The sequence below is a fragment of the Pristiophorus japonicus genome, chromosome 10, assembly GCF_044704955.1.
Source record: "Pristiophorus japonicus isolate sPriJap1 chromosome 10, sPriJap1.hap1, whole genome shotgun sequence".
In the NCBI taxonomy this organism is placed as follows: Eukaryota; Metazoa; Chordata; class Chondrichthyes; family Pristiophoridae; genus Pristiophorus; species Pristiophorus japonicus.
In genome coordinates this window covers 151,752,586-151,774,852 of record NC_091986.1, presented here as the reverse complement: position 1 = coordinate 151,774,852, position 22,267 = coordinate 151,752,586, and the positions used below count along the sequence as shown (strand labels likewise).

Genomic DNA, 22,267 nt, shown 5'->3' with positions numbered 1-22,267 from the left:
TATTAAAGTTAAGTAAAACTGTATAAATGTTTAATAAACCTAATTATTTAAAAAATGTAAGCAGAATCCTGCATATTATTTTTTGAATTAAAGCAACATAAACCAACACAACATTCCATACATTATTATGTACATTATTTTTTCACACTAACAGATGCAAAGAGTCAACACTGTTGGGCCGTTTAGCCTTCAGACAGCAAAGCAATCATGGATTAGCCGCTAACACAAGTCTCTCGCCATGGCTATTGGTGCACGAGGCCGCCTCCTCCGCCGTCGTCCTGCAAGTTGGGCTCGCCCTCGCCCTCCTCCTCCTCCTCCGTTTCCCCTCGGGAGAATCCTCAATGTCCAGTGATTGGCCCCTCATGATGGCCAAGTTGTGCAGCATGCAGCACGCGACAGTGAACTGACCGACGTGGTGAGGGGAGTATTGCAGGTAGCCTCCAGAGTGGTCCAGACATCGGAAACGCTGCTTCTGTATGCCAATTGTCCTCTCTATGATGCTTCGTGTCGTTATGTGCGACATCTTGTACCGACGCTCTGGCTCAGTACGGGGATTGCGTGGGGGGGGGGGGTGGGGTCATAAGCCAGGTGGGGACCCTTTGTCCCCGAGCAACCAGCTGTGCCCTTCTGACAGCTCCTGGAAACATTGTAGATATAACGCTCTCATGTAGGATGAAAGCATCATGGATGCTACCTGGGTATTTGGCACCCACTGCCATGATCCATAGAAACATAGAAATTGGGTGCAGGAGCAGGCCATTCGGCCCTTCGATCCTGCACTGCCATTCAATAAGATCATGGCCGATCATTCAACCTCAGTACCCCTTTCCTGCTTTCTCTCCATACCCCTTGATTCCTTTGGCCATAAGGGCCATATCTAACTTCTTTTTGAATATATCTAACGAACTGGCCTCAACAACTTTCTGCGGGAGAGAATTCCACAGGTTAACCACTCTCTGAGTGAAGAAGTTTCTCCTCATCTCGGTTCTAGATGGCTTACCCCTTATTCTTAGACTGTGACCCCCGGTTCTGGAACGCCCTAGCAACAGGAAATTTCTTCCTGCATCTAACCTGTCAGAATTTTATATGTTTCTATGAGGATCCCCTTTCATTCTTCTAAACTCCAGTGGATACAAGCCCAGTTGATCCAGTCTCTCCTCATATGTCAGTCCTGCCATCCCGGGAATCAGTCTGGTGAATCTTCGTTGCACTCCCTCAATAGCAAGAACGTCCTTCCTTAGATTAGGAGACCAAAACTGAACACAACCTTCTAGGTGTGGCCTCACCAAGGCTCTGTACAACTGCAGTAAGACCTCCCTGCTCCTATACTCAAACCCTCTAGCTATGAAGACCAACATGCCATTTGCCTTCTTCACTGCCTGCTGTACATGTCAACTTTCAATGACGAGCTGCACATTTAGGGAATGGAACCCTTTCCTGTTGTGATAAACCTTGGAGTCGTCCAAAGGTGCTCTCAAGGCCCTGTGGGTACAGTCGATCGCACCCTGTACCTTTGGGAAGCCAGTAATTCTGCAGAACCTCACAGCCCTGTCTTGCATTGCCTGTGTGGTCATAGGGAAATTGATGAACTGGTCCCTTTTGGCATACAGTGCAGCAGTCACCTGTCGAACGCAGTATGTGGTGTGCTGCGAGATGCCAAAATGCATATGTTTGCTGCTGTGTTGTGCCATCTCCAATGTACAGTTTGGAGTGCATGCCGGCAGGATCACTCCCTTGGCCGTACAGAAACACATGAGCTCGGAGCTTGTAGTCTACCCGCTCCCGCTCCCCTCCCCTCCCCCTCAGGCTTCTTTACAAGCTGAGCCCGGAGGGCGGGGAAAGTGGAATCCAAGCACCGAACTCCTGTGCTTGTGTCCGGCTGAGGGAACAACCAAGCCTGCGCCAAAAAATCTGGCGTTCAAAAAATCCGCACTGACGTGCAAACTTTGAGGAAAGTTGCAAAATCAAGCTCGCTCAAACTAAATCAGTGGACGCTGTAGGATTTGGCTGGTGCCAACATCAATGTGTGTATGAGCCGGAAGGATTTTTGGACATTTAAAATCTGTACCCTTTTAAAATGGAGACGTACATGGGCTGCATTTCAAAATGGAGTTTGAACATTTGGACTTTAAAAGGGACTGATAGCAGGAGCTGTCTGTCTTTTGGGTTGCCATGGGACTAGTCTCAATGCTAACATCATGAAAGGCAAAGGCCTTTTCATTTTGAACTTTGTGTAACTTGTGGAAAAACACCTTTTGTCCATGTGGCCGGGATGTCTGGATGGACAATGAGGTTTGCAGGCCAAATGTAACACCTCTGGACTCTTTAAATGAAGGAGCAGTCAAGAACTCAACAAACAGTTAGCACTTCGAGAACTGCTCATTTACAGAAATGGCCTACCATTGTTTCCATCAAGTTGACCAATCCAGGACAGAGGTGTCACCAGGAAGGCCAACTAGCATCTCTGCAACCATGGTAACCAGGAATCGCCCAGCCAGTTTTGTGTATTATACGGGGTATAAAGATGCTGAACTTTGGGGGAAGTCAGTGGCTTACTTTTCTTCTACCATCTGGAATGGGGTTCCCTGTGTGGCTACAAGTCAGTCAACTCTCCTGGAACGTCCGAAGTGAGTGCCTCGCCACACCTTCTGAACGTAACTCTCTAGGCCTCATCGCATGCCTCTGTTAGGCACGGTTTTGTCTTTAGAGTCGAACAGAATCATCGGGAAGGGCTGGTAATTATATCCAGCATACACCTCTGGAAATCCCAAAGACCGCCAGCATGTTTAGCTGCTGAGGAACTGCAAGTGTCCAAGACGCAGGCTAACATGTGTGTGTGTGTGTGAGGAGGCTTCCAAGTGTGAGTTCTGACCAAACCGGGAGAGGGGTTTAGTTAGAAGAGTTTCCATTATCTAGGCTTAGATTCTGGGAAGGGGGTGGTTCGGCGCAACCAACAGGGTGGGTATTTAGTCTAAGGTTTTAAGCTAGTGTCCAGTCACCTACTCTTTAAGCCGTAAGTGAGGGGAGTGGGAGTTGTCATTTTGTGAGTGTAATAAAAAGGAATCGATCTTTGACCAACCTGAACCATTTTGTTTTGTCTGAGGCAATTATAATCTATCCGTAGTAACTCCTTGTGTCTGAACTTGGGGGTTGTGGGGCTTGTGATTCACGGCATAATTCGGAAGACCAACCGGGTGGCAAACGCTCACGGCCGGGTTACATAGTAATCCCGCTGGGGACGCTGCGCATCGGGCATAGGAGAAGACCTATCTGACCTTGGTTTCTCTGTGTGGAATTACCCACTAATCGACGGACTAGGCAGGAACTATTGGCATTAGCTCCTGCCGTTCAAAGGGAAACAACCCGAACTGAGGAGTTTTAAAGCACGGGTCGACTCAAGGGAGAGTCATTGAGACACGGGGCACACAAAACACTCTACAACGCCAAAACAATGGCGCCCAATGGTGGCGAAAATAAAGCCACCTTCATTAGTTGTAAAGTGCTTTGGAACATCCCAAGATTGTGAAAGGCACTATATAAATGCATGCATGCAGCACATCATCACTATCCTGGAAACTCTAGCCAGTCTATATTGCAGAACGTCCCATGACCAATCCAGGCACCTGAGGTGTGTGCTCAAGATTCCAATTGTGTCTTCCAAGATGTCTCTGATGGAAGAGTGCACCTCGCTTATAACAATGCTCAGCTGGTACTCTGGAAAAACACACAGATATCATCAGCCATGGCTGTCGAGGGCAGTCTTGATCTCCCAGCAACTCAGACCACTTGTCTTTCTATTTGAAAGAGTGTGAGTACAGTGGAATCCTTTTAAGATGAAGGCTTGATGTGATGCTGCTGGTTACAAACAAGCTGGATATTGTGCAAGGTAATGAGATTAATAAAGGGAGCACATATAGCTACAAGAGTACAATCCAGATTACCTTGAACTTTGGGGAATCCTGCCACTCAGTAGAGCTGCAGGGTCCTATGGTTGTCCATGGATAAAGTGATGAATTAGCTTGCTCGAGCAAAGCAACAATGCACAGCTGGTTGACTAATTTTACCGATGTCACAACAGGCAGCCTAGAATGACTTCCTAGAATAAAATTCAGGATGGCGTTAACCTTCAAAGGCTCTGGCAGTTCTTGCTGGGCTGCAGTATTGATGGCGACCTCAACAAGCACTGCCTCCTGCGTCATGCCTCCAGATAGTCACACTTTGATCTGTATATTCTGGAGTAGGTTAGCCATGTGGACATCATGTCCCTCTTAGTATGCCTCACAAGTCTGACGCAGAGAAATGTTCTACTTTTCTTGCTCTGAAAGTTAATGGTCCCCAGGGTGGCTTCTTTCTGATGGCAGCAGAATATGTTACAAAATAAAATACTGGTTCTATCCTGTGTATCAGGTGCAGAGCTAGCCAATATACAAAGATGGTTCAATTTATTTAGGATAATGGAGAACATGGAAAATATATCCAATGACACAGAGCCCAATACTCATACAAATCATTACTCCCTATTATGCATCATATTTACATCATATATTGTGGAACCAAAGATGTGTATGAACAAGCATAATATTTCCACTGCTGACACATGAGGACACTTCTGTGGTCATTTTTGATATGATTCACCATAATATAGCAGAATGATTCAAAACATCTTATTTTCACCAGTACAGTTGCTAGATTTGTATTTACTGTGTTTTCTTTCCCATAGTAGTTTCTGTTATACTACAATTTGTGGGTACATTATTTGGTAGCACATGTACATTAAGCTACCCTATCAGTTCACAGTGCTGGCGGAGAGTGATGTCAGCTCCCAGTCTCCCCTCGCACTGTTCCAGAAGGTGTCCTTGTTAGTAAGGAGAGGCGGGAGTGTGTGGTGTCAGGAGGCCTATAAAGGCCCAGCGGCAGCGAGAGGCGGCGGCAGTCCGAGAGGCGGGAGTGCGTGGTGTCAGGAGGCCTATAAAGGCCCAGCGGCAGCGAGAGGCGGCGGCAGTCCAAGAGGCGGGAGTGCGTGGTGTTGGGAGGCCTATAAAGGCCCAGCGGCAGCGAGAGGCGGCGGCAGTCCGAGAGGCGGGAATGCGTGGTTTCGGGAGGCCTATGAAGGCCCAGCGGCAGCAAGAGGCGGCGGCAGTCCGAGAGGCGGGAGTGCGTGGTGTCAGGAGGCCTATAAAGGCCCAGCGGCAGCGAGAGGCGGCGGCAGTCCGAGAGGCGGGAGTGCGTGGTGTCAGGAGGCCTATAAAGGCCCAGCGGCAGCGAGAGGCGGTGGCAGCAGTCCGAGAGGCGGGAGTGCGTGGTGTCGGGAGGCCTATAAAGGCCCAGCGGCTGCGAGAGGCGGTGGCAGCAGTCCGAGAGGCAGGAGTGCGTGGTGTCGGGAGGCCTATAAAGGCCCAGCGGCTGCGAGAGGCGAGCTTGTACAGCTCCAGCTGGGAGAAAAAGCAAAAAAGTAGAAAGAAATCAAAAGGTGACGTCACAGCCAAAGGGGTAAGTGATTGGCTGGTGATTGGTGAGTAGCTTTTCTTTTTCTTTTTCATATCAGTAAGTAACCTGTTAACAGTGTTGTCGCCAAATTAAATGTATCTAAGGGTTAAGTCATGGCAGGAGAGCTCGGTCACGTGATATGCTCCTCCTGTACCATGTGGGAACTCAAGGACACTTCCGGTGTCCCTGACGACGACGTATGCGGGAAGTGTATCCGCCTCCAGCTCCTGACGGACCTCGTTGCGGAATTGGAGCTGAGGGTGGATTCACTCTGGAGCATCCACGATGCTGAGAATGACGTGAGTAGCACGTGTAGCGAGTTGGTCTTACTGCAGGTGAAGGGTCCACAGCCAGATAGGGAATGGAAGACCAACAGGAAGAGCAGTGCAAGGAAGGTAGTGCAGAGGTTCCCTGCAGTCATTCCCCTGCAAAACAGATACACCGCTTTGAGTACTGTTGAGGGGGATGACTCATCAGGGGAGGGCAGCAGCAGCCAAGTTCATGGCACCGTGGCTGGCTCTGCTGCACAGGAGGCCAAGAAAAAGAGTGGGAGAGCGATAGTGACAGGGGATTCAATTGTAAGGGGAATAGAAAGGCGTTTCTGCGGCCGCAACCGAGACTCCAGGATGGTATGTTGCCTCCCTAGTGCAAGGCTCAAGGATGTCTCGGAGCGGGTGCAGGACATTCTGAAAAGGGAGGGTGAACAGCCAGTTGCCGTGGTGCACATTGGTACCAATGACATAGGTAAAAAAAGGGAAGAGGTCCTACGAGATGAATTTAAGGAGCTAGGAGCTACATTAAAAAGTAGGACCTCAAAAGTAGTAATCTCGGGATTGCTACCAGTGCCACGTGCTAGTCAGAGTAGGAATCGCAGGATAGCTCACATGAATATGATGCTTGAGCAGTGGTGCAGCAGGGAGGGATTCAAATTCCTGGGGCATTGGAACCGGTTCTGGGGGAGGTGGGACCAGTACAAACTGGACGGTCTGCACCTAGGCAGGACCGGAACCAATGTCCGAGGGGGAGTGTTTGCGAGTGCTGTTGGGGAGGAGTTAAACTAATATGGCAGGGGGATGGGAACCAATGCAGGGAGACAGAGGGAAACAAAATGGAGACAGAAGCAAAAGACAGAAAGATGAGTAAAAGTGGAGGGCAGAGAAACCCAAGGCAAAAAACAAAAAGGGCCACTGTACAGCAAAATTCTAAAGGGTCAAAGTGTAAGAAAAAGGCAAGCCTGAAAGCTCGGTGCCTCAATGCGAGGAGCATTCGGAACCCAGGAGAGGGCTCTGAGCTAGTTAGAGTGGGTGAGAGCTCAGATGAACAGGACCCCAAGAAAGAATGCAAAAGACAGGAGGCAACAGAGCACTGGGGTAAGTGCAAACCACAAGGTGATAGGAAGGGACAATATGTATGAATATAAAGGGGCTGCAGGAGGGGGTCAAAACTAAAAATCATGGTTTAAAAACTAGTATTAAAACACTCTACCTAAACGCACGCAGCATTCATAGAAACATAGAAACATAGAAAATAGGTGCAGGATTAGGCCATTCGGCCCTTCTAACCTACACCGCCATTCAATGAATTCATGGATGAACATGCAACTTCAGTACCCCATTCCTGCTTTCTCGCCATACCCCTTGATCCCCCTAGTAGTAAGGACTTCATCTAACTCCTTTTTGAATATATTTAGTGAATTGGCCTCAACAACTTTCTGTGGTCGAGAATTCCACAGGTTCACCACTCTCTGGGTGAAGAATTTCCTCCTCATCTCAGTCCTAAATGGCTTACTCCTTATCCTTAGACTTTGTCCCCTGGTTCTGGACTTCCCCAACATTGGGAACATTCTTCCTGCATCTAACCTGTCTAACCCCGTCAGAATTTTAAACGTTTCTATGAGGTCCCCTCTCATTCTTCTGAACTCCAGTGAATACAAGCCCAGTTGATCCAGTCTTTCTTGATAGGTCAGTCCCACCATCCTGGGAATCAGTCTGGTGAACCTTCGCTGCACTCCCTCAATAGCAAGAATGTCCTTCCTCAGGTTAGGAGACCAAAACTGTACACAATACTCCAGGTGTGGCCTCACCAAGGCCCTGTACAACTGTAGCAACACCTCCCTGCCCCTGTACTCAAATCACCTCGCTATGAAGCCAACATGCCATTTGCTTTTTTAACCGCCTGCTGTACCTGCATGCCAACCTTCAATGACTGATGTACCATGACACCCAGATCCCTTTGCACCTCCCCTTTTCCTAATCTGTCACCATTCAGATAATAGTCTGTCTCTCTGTTTTTACCACCAAAGTGGATAACCTCACATTTATCCACATTATACTTCATCTGCCATGCATTTGCCCACTCACCTAACCTATCCAAGTCACTCTGCAGCCTCATAGCATCCTCCTCGCAGCACACACTGCCACCCAACTTAGTTTCATCCGCAAATTTGGAGATGCTATATTTAATCCCCTCGTCTAAATCATTAATGTACAGTGTAAACAGCTGGGGCCCCAGCACAGAACCTTGCGGTACCCCACTAGTCACTGCCTGCCATTCTGAAAAGTCCCCATTTACTCCTACTCTTTGCTTCCTGTCTGACAACCAGTTCTCAATCCATGTCAGCACACTACCCCCAATCCCATGTGCTTTAACTTTGCACATTAATCTCTTGTGTGGGACCTTGTCGAAAGCCTTCTGAAAGTCCAAATATACCACATCAACTGGTTCTCCCTTGTCCACTCTACTGGAAACATCCTCAAAAAATTCCAGAAGATTTGTCAAGCATGATTTCCCTTTCACAAATCCATGCTGACTTGGACCTATCATGTCACCTCTTTCCAAATGCACTGCTATAACATCCTTAATAATTGATTCCATCATTTTACCCACTACCGATGTCAGGCTGACCGGTCTATAATTCCCTGTTATCTCTCTCCCTCCTTTTTTAAAAAGTGGGGTTACATTGGCTACCCTCCACTCCATAGGAACTGATCCAGAGTCAATGGAATGTTGGAAAATGACTGTCAATGCATCCACTATTTCCAAGGCCACCTCCTTAAGTACTCTTGGATGCTGTCCATCAGGCCCTGGGGATTTATCGGCCTTCAACCCCATCAATTTCCCCAACACAATTTCCCAATTAATAAGGATTTCCCTCAGTTCCTCCTTCTTACTAGGCCCTCTGACCCCTTTTATATCCGGAAGGTTGTTTGTGTCCTCCTTAGTGAATACCGAACCAAAGTACTTGTTCAATTGGTCCGCCATTTCTTTGTTCCCCGTTATGACTTCCCCTGATTCTGACTGCAGGGGACCAACGTTTGACTTTACTAACCTTTTTCTCTTTACATATCTATAGAAACTTTTGCAATCCGTCTTAATATTCCCTGCAAGCTTCCTCTCGTACTCCATTTTCCCTGTCCTAATCAAACCCTTTGTCCTCCTCTGCTGAGTTCTAAATTGCTCCCAGTCCCCGGGTTCACTGCTATTTCTGGCCAATTTGTATGCCACTTCCTTGGGTTTAATACTATCCCTGATTTCCCTTGATAGCCACGGTTGAGCCACCTTCCCTTTTTTATTTTTACGCCAGACAGGAATGTACAATTGTTCTAGTTCATCCATGCGGTCTCTAAATGTCTGCCATTGCCCATCCACAGTCAACCCCTCAAGTATCATTCGCCAATCTATCCTCGCCAATTCACGCCTCATACCTTCAAAGTTACCCTTCTTTAAGATCTGGACCATGGTCTCTGAATTAACTGTTTCATTCTCCATCCTAATGCAGAATTCCACCATATTATGGTCACTCTTCCCCAAGGGGCCTCGCATAACGAGATTGATAATTAATCCTCTCTCATTACACAACACCCAGTCTAAGATGGCCTCCCTCCTAGTTGGTTCCACGACATATTGGTCTAAAAAACCATCCCTTATGCACTCCAGGAAATCCTCCTCCAACGTATTGCTTCCAGTTTGGTTAACCCAATCTATGTGCATATTAAAGTCACCCATTATAACTGCTGCACCTTTATTGCATGCACTCCTAATTTCATGTTTGATGCCCTCCACAAAATCACTACTACTGTTTGGAGGTCTGTACACAACTCCCACTAACGTTTTTTGCCCTTTGGTGTTCTGCAGCTCTACCCATATAGATTCCACATCATCCAAGCTAATGTCCTTCCGAACTATTGCCTTAATTTCCTCCTTAACCAGCAATGCTACCCCACCTCCTTTTCCTTTTATTCTATCTTTCCTGAATGTTGAATACTCCTGGATGTTGAGTTCCCAGCCCTGATCATCCTGGAGCCACGTCTCCGTAATCCCAATCACATCATATTTGTTAACATCTATTTGCACAGTTAATTCATCCACCTTATTGCGGATACTCCTTGCATTAAGACACAAAGTCTTCAGGCTTGTTTTTTTAACACCCTTTGTCCTTTTAGAATTTTGCTGTACAATGGCCCTTTTTGTTCTTTGCCTTGGGTTTCTCTGCCCTCCACTTTTCCTCATCTCCTTTCTGTCTTTTGCTTTTGTCACCTTTTTGTTTCCCTCTGTCTCCCTGCATTGGTTCCCATCCCCCTGCCATATTAGTTTAACTCCTCCCCAACAGCACAAGCAAACACTCCCCCTAGGACATTGGTTCCGGTCCTGCCCAGGTGCAGACCGTCCGGTTTGTACTGGTCCCACCTCCCCCAGAACCGGTTCCAATGCCCCAGGAATTTGAAACCCTCCCTGCTGCACCACTGCTCAAGCCACGTATTCATCTGCGCTATCCTGCGATTCCTACTCTGACTAGCACGTGGCACTACTTTTGAGGTCCTACTTTTTAATTTAGCTCCTAGCTCCTTAAATTCGTTTCGTAGGACCTCATCCCTTTTTTTACCTATGTCGTTGGTACCAATGTGCACCACGACAACTGGCTGTTCTCCCTCCCTTTTTAGAATGTCCTGCACCCGCTCCGAGACATCCTTGACCCTTGCACCAGGGAGGCAACATACCATCCTGGAGTCTCGGTTGCGGCCGCAGAAACGCCTATCTATTCCCCTTACAATTGAATCCCGTATCACTATCGCTCTCCCACTCTTTTTCCTGCCCTCCTGTGCAACAGAGCTAGCCACGGTGCCATGAACTTGGCTGCTGCTGCCCTCCCCTGATGAGTCATCCCCCTCAACAGTACCCAAAGCAGTGTATCTGTTTTGCAGGGGGATGACCACAGGGGACCGCTGCACTACCTTCCTTGCACTGCCCTTCGTGTTGGTCTTCCATTCCCTATCTGGCTGTGGACCCTTTCCCTGCGGTACGACCAACTCGCTACACGTGATACTCACGTCATTCTCAGCATCGTGGATGCTCCAGAGTGAATCCACCCTCAGCTCCAACTCCGCAACGCGGACCGTCAGGAGCTGGAGGTGGATACACTTCCTGCACACATAGTCGAAATAAAGTAAATGAGTTGATGGCACAAATCATTACAAATGTGTATGATTTGGTGGCCATTACAGAAACGTGGTTGCAGGGTGGCCAAGACTGGGAATTAAACCAACAAGGTATCTGACAATTTGGAAAGATAGACAAGAAGGGAAAGGAGGTGGGGTAGCTCTGTTAATAAAGGATGATATCAGGGCAGTTGTGAGAGACGATATTGGCTCTAATGAACAAAATGTTGAATCATTGTGGGTGGAGATTAGAGATAGTAAGGGGAAAAAGTCACGGATGGGCGTAGTTTATAGGCCCCCAAATAATAACTTCACGTTGGGGCGGACAATAATCAAGGGAATAATGAAGGCATGTGAAAAAGGAACGGCAGTAATCATGGGGGATTTTAACCTACATATCGATTGGTCAAATCAAATCGCACGGGGTAGCCTTCAGGAGGAATTCATAGAATGCATTCGGGATTGTTTCTTAGAACAGTATGTTGCAGAACCTACAAGGGAGCAAGCTATCTTAGATCTGGTCCTGTATAATGAGACAGGAATAATAAACGATCTCCTAGTAAAAGATCCTCTCGGAATGAGCGATCACAGTATGGTTGAATTTGTAATAAAGATTGAGGGTGAGGAAGTAGTGTCTCAAACGAGCGTACTATGCTTCAACAAAGGGGACTACAGTGGAATGAGGGCAGAGTTGGCTAAAGTAGACTGGGAACACAGACTAAACGGTGGCACAATTGAGGAACAGTGGAGGACTTTTAAGGAGCTCTTTCATAGTGCTCAACAAAAATATATTCCAGTGAAAAAGAAGGGCGGTAAGAGAAGGGATAAGCAGCCGTGGATAACCAAGGAAATAAAGGAGAGTATCAAATTAAAAACCAATGCGTATAAGGTGGCCAAGGTTAGTGGGAAACTAGAAGATTGAGAAAATTTTAAACTACAGCAAAGAATGACTAAGAAAGCAATAAAGAAAGGAAAGCTAGATTACGAAAGTAAACTTGCGCAAAACATAAAAAGATAGTAAAAACTTTTACAGATATATAAAACGGAAAAGAGTGACTAAAGTAAATGTTGGTCCCTTAGAAGATGAGAAGGGGGATTTAATAATGGGAAATGTGGAAATGGCTGAGACCTTAAACAATTATTTTGCTTCGGTCTTCACAGTGGAAGACACAAAAACCATGCCAAAAATTGCTGGTCACGGGAATGTGGGAAGGGAGGACCTTGAGACAATCACTATCACTTGGGGGGTAGTGCTGGACAGGCTAATGGGACTCAAGGTAGACAAGTCCCCTGGTCCTGATGAAATGCATCCCAGGGTATTAAAAGAGATGGCGGAAGTTATAGCAGATGCATTCGTTAAAATCTACTAAAATTCTCTGGACTCTGGGGAGGTACCAGCGGATTGGAAAGCAGCTAATGTAATGCCTCTGTTTAAAAAAAAAGGAGACAGACAAAAGGCAGGTAACTATAGGCCGGTTAGTTTAACATCTGTAGTGGGGAAAATGCTTGAAGCTATCATTAAGGAAGAAATAGCAGGACATCTAGATTGTAGGAATAGTGCAATCAAGTAGACGCAACATGGATTCATGAATGGGAAATCATGTTCAACTAATTTACTGGAATTCTTTGAGGATGTAACAAGCATGGTGGATAGAGGTGTACCGATTGATGTGGTGTATTTAGATTTCCAAAAGGCATTCGATAAGGTGCCACACAAAAGGTTACTGCAGAAGATAAAGGTACGCGGAGACAGAGGAAATGTATTAGCATGGATCGAGAATTGGCTGGCGAACAGAAAGCAGAGAGTCGGGATAAATGGGTCCTTTTCGGGTTGGAAATCGGTGGTTAGTGGTGTGCCACAGGGATTGGTGCTGGGACCCAACTGTTTACAATATACATAGATGACCTGGAAGAGGGGACAGAGTGTAGTGTAACAAAATTTGCAGATGACACAAAGATTAGTGGGAAAGCGGGTGTTTGTGTAGAGGACACAGTGAGGCTGCAAAGAAATTTCGATAGGTTAGGCGAATGGGCTAAGGTTTTGCAGATGGAAGACAATGTCGGAAAATGTGAGGTCATCCACCTTGGGAAAAAAAACAGTAAAAGGGAATATTATTTGAATGGGGAGAAATTACAACATGCTGCGGTGCAGAGGGACCTGGGGGTCTTTGTGCATAAATCCCAAAAAGTTAGTTTGCAGGTGCAGCAGGTAATCAGGAAGGCGAATGGAATGTTGGCCTTCATTGCGAGAGGGATGGAGTACAAAAGTAGGGAGGTCCTGCTGCAACTGTACAGGGTATTGGTGAGGCGCACCTGGAGTACTACGTGCAGTTTTGATCACCTTACTTAAGGAAGGATATACTAGCTTTGGAGGGGGTACAGAGACAATTCACGAGGCTGATTCTGGAGATGAGGGGGTTACCTTATGATGATAGATTGAGTAGACTGGGTCTTTACTCGTTGGAGTTCAGAAGGATCTTATCGAAACATTTTAAATAATGAAAGGGATAGACAAGATAGAGGCAGAGAGGTTGTTTCCACTGGTCGGGGAGACTAGAACTAGGGGGCACAGCCTCAAAATACAGGGGAGCCAATTTAAAACTGAGTTGAGAAGGAATTTCTTCTCCCAGAGGGTTGTGAATCTGTGGAATTCTCTGCCCAAGGAAGCAGCTGAGGCTAGCTCATTGAATATATTCAAGTCACAGATAGATAGATTTTTAATCAATAAGGGAATTAAGGGTTATGGGGAGTGGGCGGGTAAGTGGAGCTGAGTCCACGGCCAGATCAGCCATGATCTTGTTGAATGGTGGAGCAGGCTCGAGGGGCTAGATGGCCTACTCCTGTTCCTAATTCTTATGTTCTTATGTTAAAAAGCTTATACACTGAGAAAAATAAACAATTGTGGAAGAATAATAAGCCAGCATAAACCTATCATTCACATGTTATACAGCAGAGGACAAAACACTGTGCAACAGGCAACAACATTTGTTTTTGTTCCTGCAGATAAAATTATAAATCAAGTTTTTTCTACTCAAGGAGCTAGTTGTAGTTACAAAAATATTTTTAACACAAAGAGCACTCTTCCATTGAAGTGTTACTCAAAATATCTGAAGTTGAATAATCCAGGACAAATAAAAATAGGATTTTGTTTTAATTATATATATTTTTTAAAATATCAATTTATTTAAAAAGATAATCCTCTTGAATGAATTTCAAACAAGATCCAAACGACTGTATAGAGGTTATAAATTCATCTTTGGCGGGAAAATTTAGGCTCGAGAATATACTGCTTAAAATATGCTTTCCAACAAAAAAAAGACACATTGGCCTAGAAATCCCAGTCAAGAGCTTCCCGCGAGCGCTCGACATGAAGAGGTAGAAAAGATGCGCACCTACCTGTTCCTGCTGCGCCCACCAGCGATCCCGGTCCTGAGGCCTCCACTCACTGCGCATCGGAGCGCGTGCACGTTGGGATGCCCATAAGCTGGAGCTGGAGTCACATGGCTCTGGGCAGCCAATCCAGATAAGAGTATTTTCTCATTCATAATAATGGGAACTCCGTAAGTTGGAGTTCTCATTATGATTGAGAAACCCCTCCCAAACACAAATAAAAATTAGAAAAAAATACACCGCATATTTAAGATTAATTTAAAATTAAAGTTATTAATGTCAGAAAAAAATAAATTTTTCCGATTTTTAAAAAAGGTTTTTTAATTAGGATTTAAAATAAACTTGCCTTCGTGGGCAGGGTTTTTAACATTAAAATGTGTTTTTAAAATTTTATTTTACTATGTTTTTGTATGTTTTAAAACTCTTACACCTGTAAAAGTAGGCTAAGCGCCTGCTTTTATTAGACGCAAGAGTGTTCAGGACATCCGTTGGGCAAGATAGATCGGAAATGCTCATTTCCAGCGCATGCACATTGTGTGCTGAAAACCGGCTTTTGTGGTGCCTCCCCAGGTCTGAACACATTCCGTACGGACCCGGGGAGGTCAGGATTTCTGGGCCATATAATTCTCAGCACCAATGATATCAATCTTTTTAGCATATCAAGATATTCTTCCATTTGAATGGAACATTGTGATTACACACGAGTCAGAGTTTGAATGATAATTATGTTTATCAGACCATGGTTGAATAAATGCTACTAAATTAAAGACAGCAGAACTTACCAAAGCCATCGATATCCAAGTCTTTATCAATGACAACATCTAATAGAGAATCGCCTAAATTTCCCTCTGCTCTAAGTTTCTCTCCATCACGGTTAATAAAATCGACCGTCACTTTGTCTTTTGAACTGCAAAATGAGAGCAAGGACAAGGTAAATAAGTTTGATGTGCTGGCTGAAGTTGAATTAATAATTTATTTTCACGGACACCCAGTGAAAGGATGCCAACATACATCAACTGAAAGGAATTTATATAACATTACAGTAGATTTTAATGATTAAACAGCATTAAATCAATGGGCCAACAATTCTGGCCTCCCCGGGTCCAGACAGAGTTCCTACGAACCCAGGAAGGCATCGGAAATGCCGGTTTCCAGCACGCAATGTGCATGCGCTGGAAATGAGCATTTCCGATCTGACAAGTTTCTGGCTTGACAGATGGCCGCATCTCGGGAGCGAGGACATTTGTAAGTGGAAATTTCCGATATTTACGCTTACAAATGTCCTCAAAAATCTTGCGCCTGAAAAAGCAGGCGCATATCCTATTTTTACAGGCGCAAGTGTTTTAAAAAACACAAAAACATATAAAAATAAAGTTATTAAAATATATTTTATCATTAAAAACCCTCCCCACAATGGTAAGTTTATTTTAAAAACTTTTTTAAAAATTCAGGAAATTATTTTTTTTAAGACATTAATAACTAATTTAAATGTAGTGTAATTATTTTCTATTTATTTATTAGTGTTTTGGGTGTTTGGGGGCTGTGTTTTGGGCTCTATCACAATCATAGTAATAGGAGTTTAGGACCCTCCGGAACTCCTATTACTATGATACTTTACCTGATTGGCTGCCCAAAGCCATGTGACTCCAGCTGTAGGCCTGCGCATGCGCTGAGACTGGCAGTCAGGAGAGGGCTCAGCATCGGAAAGTCGAACGTGGGCAGCAGCTTACAGTAGGTGCGGATTTTTTCTCTAAAAAGCCCGCGGGAAGGCCAAAACGGAATTTCAGGGCCAATATTAATAAGATATAACATTTTGAACAATTCAAGGAATTTTGAAAATAAATATCCTCAAGCTAGCGTTAAATCAAATCATAAAAACCTTCACAGAATTCAACTCATTACCTTGGAGTTTTAGAAAAAAAGTACTTTTACTGAATAGATGAATAAAAGTAATGAAGGAGGTTACATTACTGAATGCTACCTAGAATAGGAAAAAAGAAAAAAAATCAGCTGGGTTGTCACTCTTGATTATCCAGCAAACCCTGCAGGAAAAGCATGTGCAGATGTTAGGTGGGGAAAGGATCAGGCTTTGCTGTGATGCCCTGAAGGAAAATAGTATTCTGACACTCACTGTCAATGCGCACAAAAATAATAGCCACTTGGACAAAGTACCAGAGATCAACCATTGGACCTATATCGAAAAAAGGACTCGAAGCTTTCACAAATGCAACGAAAGGAAGAAAAGTTGGCAAATCTTTCCAGGCTTATGACAAATTTATGTTGTCCTAAGGAATAAAGACCACAAGGATGATATTAGTCTATCTGCTCGGTATGACTGGGGTGGGTAGTACTCTGAAAATCTAAGAGATTCACTTACCGCCCTGTTCCGGCTGCCACCATTTTGGCCTCTGAATGGATCGTCCAAATGGCCATTTGTTTCATACGGGAGTCTAATTCCAATATTCCAATTGGTGTCCTATGACATACACAGGACCCAGACACAATTTTGAGGTACCAACGTGCAAAACATGCATCATGTGGGCTTTACCCATTTTTACCTGACATTGAGCACCAAACCAGCGGTCCTTAAAGGGACAGCTGTAAGCTGCTCTTGAACAGTTGGTTTTATTTTATTTTTTTAATTTGTTGGGCCAAGAAGATTTATGTTGGCCTGTCCATGCTGTCCCATGGATAAAATTTCCATCTGGGCTCTATGTCAGAGCCAACAGAAATCCACACCTGATCATCAAGCTGCCGATCACCACTTGTAGCTCACTGGGAATATGGACCTCACGTCGAGTACACCTCCCGCCTGGAATATAAAATGCATCATATTTCAACAATGGTGGTAGTTTTATTGGCAAATTGTAAATTTGGAGAGGAGTTTAAGGGATGAAATTACAGATGTCAATCGCTCTTCAATAAGTATACGAATGGTGATAAGAACTGGACGCATTGTGGCAATATCACTTATCAGATACATATCCAAGTGAAGATACGAAAAAGCAATGGGAGGAGTCAGGATAAGATTGGTGGACTGCAGAAAGCCTTATGATGTAGTATACCTAGACTTCCAGAAAAGCACTTGATGAAGTTCCACACAAGGGGCTACTTGCTGACCTTAGAATGATGGCAATTCCGGGTAAACCTTGGGAAAGGATAAGAAGTTGGCTTAAGGGTAGAATAACGGTAATTATGTCAAGATGAAGAGAATTGCTAAGTTGAGTGCTGCAGGGATTGGTGTTGACACCACTGCTGTCACTAATTTACATTGAGGTGGATTCTGAAACTTTAAAGGATATGCTGATAGGAAGAGTTAAATGAATTAGGGTGGGAGGAGGCTCATGTGGAGCATAAATATGGACACAGACTAGCTGGGACGAATGGCTTGTTTCTTTGCTGTAAATTCTATTTGATCTTTTAATGGCAGAAAGTGTATATAAAGAATGTGTTTATGATTTTGCTATAAACAGCTAACATCAAAATTTTCCCCGACAAGATTTGATGTTAAACAGTAGAGGTCAGGAAGAAATGATTAAAATAACCTTTTTGAGGAGGGGGATAATACCAATGTTGAGATTGAATTGTTTCAAATAGGGGGCTAATATGTGAGGAACTTAAAAGTAATTAGTATCAACAAAGAAACTAATGGGACAAAAGCTGACAAATCACCTCAATCTGATGGCCTACATCCTAGGATTCTAAAAAGAGGTGGCTGCAAAGATAGTGGATGCATTGGTTGTGATCTTCCAAAATTCCCTAGATTCTAGAATGGTCCCAGCGGATTGGAAGGTAGCAAATGTAACCCTGCTATTCGAGAAAGGAGGGAGAGAGAAAACAGGAAACTAAAGGCCAGTTAGCCTGACATCAGTCATCGGGAAAATGCTGATATCCATTATTAAAGAAGTGGTAACAGGGAAAATATTAGGCAGAGTCAACATGGTTTTATGAAAGAGAAATCGTATTTAACACATTTATCAGAGTTCCTTGAGGATGCAACTAGCAGGGTAGATAAAGGGGAACCAATGGATATCGTGTATTTGGATTTCAAAAAGGCATTTGGTAAGGTGCCACATAAAAGGTTGCTGTGCAAGATAAGGGCTCATGGGGTTAGGGGTAATATATTAGCATGGATAGAGGATTGATTAACAGTCAGAAAACAGAGAGTAGCGATAAATTAGTAATTTTCCGGTTGCCAGGCTGTAACAAGTGAGGTGGGACAAGGATCAGTGCTTGGGCCTCAGCAATTTACAATCTATATTAATGACTTAGGTGATAGGACCAAGTGCAATTTATCCAGGTTTGCTGACAATACAAAGCTAGGTGGGAAAGTAAGCTGCGACAAGGACACAGAGCATGCAAAGGGATATAGACAGGTTAAGTGAGTGGGCAATAAGGTGGCAGATGGAGTATAATATGGGGAAATGTGAGGTTATTCACTTTGGTAGAAAGAATAGAAAAACAGAATATTTTTTAAATGGTGAGAAACTAGTAAATGTTGGTACTCAGGGAGACCTGGGGGTCTTTGTACAGGAAACACAGTTAGCATGCAGGTACAGCAAGCAAATGGCATATTGATCTTTATTGCAAGGGGGTTGGAGTACGAGTAAAGAAGTCTTACAACAATTGTACAGGGCTATTGAGACCACACCTGAAGTACGATGTACACTTTGGTCTCCTTTATCTGAGAAATGACATACATGCCTTAGAGGCAGTGCAACGAAAATTTATTATATTGATCCCTGGGATGAGAGGGTTGTCCTATGAGAAGAGATTGAGTAGATTGGGCCTATACTCTCTGGAGTTTAATGATCTCATTGAAACATATGAGATTCTGAGAGGGATTGACAGGATAGATGCCAATAGGTTGTAGGTCGTTTCCCCTGGCTGGAGACTAGAACTATGGGGCATAGTCTCAGGATAAGGGGCTGGCCATCTAAGATTGAGATGAGGAGAAATTTCTTCACTCAAAGGGTTGTGAATTTTGGAATTCTCTACCCCAAAGGGCTGTGGATGTTGAATTGTTCAGTATATTCAAGGCCGAGATAGATAGATTTTTCCCACTCTAGGGGAATCAAAGGATATGGGGTTTGGGCGGGAAAGTAGAGTTGAGGTCAAAGATTATTGAATGGCGGAGCAGGCTCGAACGGCCGAATGGGCTACTCCTGCTCCTCCTACTTATGTTCTTATAAACAAGATGTAACATTGTCTATAGGAAGGGCCCACTAGCATGTTGCAGTTGCAATTTACCCAATAATTACAATTTGCTACACATCAGCAGGAATTGCAGCGTCACAGCATTCCAGTCCGCTTTAGCCAATTCTGCCTTCATACCTTTGTAGTCTCCTTTACTTAAGCTTAGGACACTGGTTTGAGATCCAACTTTCTCAACTCCAACTGAATTTGAAATTCAACCGTGCAATGATCATTCTTTCCTAGGAGATCATTTATTAATCCTGTCTCACTACACAGTACCAGATCTAAGATAGCCTGCTCCCTGGTTGGTTCCGCAACATACTGTTCAAGGAAATCATCCCGGATACACTCTAAGAACGCTTCCTCAAGGCTACCTTGGCCAATTTGAATTGTCCAATCAATAGAAGATTAAAATCGCCCATGATTATTGCCGTTCCTTTTTTACAAACCTCCATTATTTCTTGATTTATACTCCATCCAACAATATAGCTACTGTTAGGGGACCTAAAGACTATGCCCACCAGGGGCTTCTTCCCCTTATTATTTCTTATCTCCACCCAAACTGATTCTACATCTTGGTCTTCTGAGCCACTATAATTTCTCACTACTGCAATGATCTCATCCTTTATTAACAGAGCTACGCCACCTCCTTTTCTTTTCTGTCTATCCTTCCGAATTGTCAAATACCCCTGAATATTCAGTTCCCAACCTTGGTCACCTTGCAACCACATCTCTGTTATGAGCTGGCATATCTGTGCCTCAGAGAGCTGCAGGTATGAGTGCTGTTCCCTGTAAAGTCATTGGGGGTAAGGCCTCCTCCCCATATGTCTGTGACCTCTTCGATTACGTTCAAAATTATCAATAAGCCTTCTTGCAGCTCGATGCAGTAGAAATATAGCAGCTAGGAATAATGACTGACATAGTATAGCCCCCATCTTTTAAAATGTCCTTAAATGTCCTTTAAAGCAAACTATAAACTCACATAAAACTTCAGTATGAAAAACGCAACCTTCTTCACCCAATCCTTTTATGCATGCGAATCGACGTCATCCAAACGGTGAAAACACCGGGCGCGCGCTAAGTTTTAGCGCCGCCGCAAAATCACTGCCGAAAGCTCCGCCTGGGCACAAAATGTTGTGCGCCTCATTTCGCACAAAAAAACACTGTTTTTGTGCCGCGCCAGGCGCTAAATGGGGCACAATCCAGCCCATGAATTCCATATGCCTTTTTAACAGCCTTCTCAACTTGTCCTATGCACATATACTTCCAGCTCTTTCTGTTCCAACACCAACTTTAAAATTGTACCATTTAGTTTATATTGCCTCTCCTCATTCTTTTTAACAAAATGTTTCACTTCATATTTCATCTGCCATGCGTCTGCCCATTTCACCGGTCTATCACTATCCTCCGCATTGTTTACTACATTTCTGAATTTTGTGTCATCTGCAAACTTTGAAATTGTGCCCTGTATACCCAAGTCCAGGTCATTAATATGAGCAGTGGTCCCAATACCAATCCCTGCGGAACACCTCCATATACTTTCCTCGAGTCTGAATAACAATTGTTCGCCACTACTCTCTGCTTTCTTAGCCAATTTCATAGCTGCCACTATTCCATTAATCGCATGGGCTTTTAATTTGCCAACAAATCTATAATGTTCTTTAAACCATCTGAATCTCAACCATTCCTATCCTGTCCCACACTAAGGGGCCAAGTTTCGGCATGAGTTGCTCCTGTTTTTTTTGAGCAACTGGTTTACAATGGAGTATCTTAGAAATTGCAATTCTCGGCATTTAGTTTGCTCCAGTTCTAGTCAGTTAGAACAGTTTCAGTTTGGAACAGACTTTTTTTTTCCAAAGGCGGCGTGTCCGGCCACTTACGCACGTTTTGAAAGTTTAGGCAGTGGAGGAGGAGGGGGTGGGGAGAGGGAGGAGGTGGGGAGAGGGAGGGGAGAGGGAGAGGGAGGAGGGAGGGGGAGAGAGGGAGAGGGAGAGGGAGAGGGAGAGAAGGAGAGGGAGAGAGGGAGGGGGAGGGGGAGAGGGAGGGGGAGAGGGAGAGGGGGAGGGGGAGGGGGAGGGGGAGAGGGAGAGGGAGGGGGAGAGGGAGAGGGAGAGGGAGAGGGAGAGGGAGGGGGAGGGGGAGGGGGAGAGGGAGAGAGGGAGAGAGAGGGAGAGAGAGGGAGAGGAGAGGGGAGGGAGGGGGAGAGGAGAGGGAGGGGGAGAGGAGAGGGAGGGAGAGGGAGGGGGAGAGGAGAGGGAGGGGGCGAGGAGAGGGAGGGGGAGAGGAGAGGGAGGAGGCTGAACGTGCCCGGCCGAAGTGAAGAAGCCGGTCCCAAGACTTTGGGCGGGGCCCGCCCCCAGCAAGATGCCGGGGTGGGAGCGGGAGCTGGGGGGGAGCGGGCAGCAGAGCGGGAGCTGGGTGGGGGGGAGCGGACAGCGGGCAGCGGAGCGGGAGCTGGGGGTGGGGGGGTGAGAAAGCTAGAGGGAGTGTCAGCTGAACAGGGGAGGAAGCTGGAGCCAGAGCAGGAGCTGGACGAGCGAGGTGCACCCTGATCTTCGCCGCCCAAGTAAGCCCATTCGGCCAGGGCTAGGGGCGGCGTGCTTCGGGCCCCTCCCACACAATTTCGAGCGCCTGGAGCTACTGCACATGCGCGCCCACTGTAGCGCGCCTGTGCAGAGGTCCCGGCACTGATTTCAGCGTAGGGACCTGGCTCCGCCCCCCACAGCTCGTGCTGCGCCGCGCCAAGCTCCAAAGGACCT

General features: G+C 45.4%; 1 protein-coding gene across 1 annotated transcript in view; it reads right to left on the bottom strand.

Annotated features, from left to right (window-relative positions):
* Positions 1–22,267, bottom strand: part of fdx1 (ferredoxin 1) — a 97,761-nt gene that overhangs the window by 48,039 nt on the left and 27,455 nt on the right. The window contains exon 2 of the mRNA XM_070892176.1: positions 15,095–15,219. Within this exon, the coding sequence (XP_070748277.1) occupies positions 15,095–15,219 (125 nt within the window). The remainder of the gene's footprint in view (positions 1–15,094; positions 15,220–22,267) is intronic.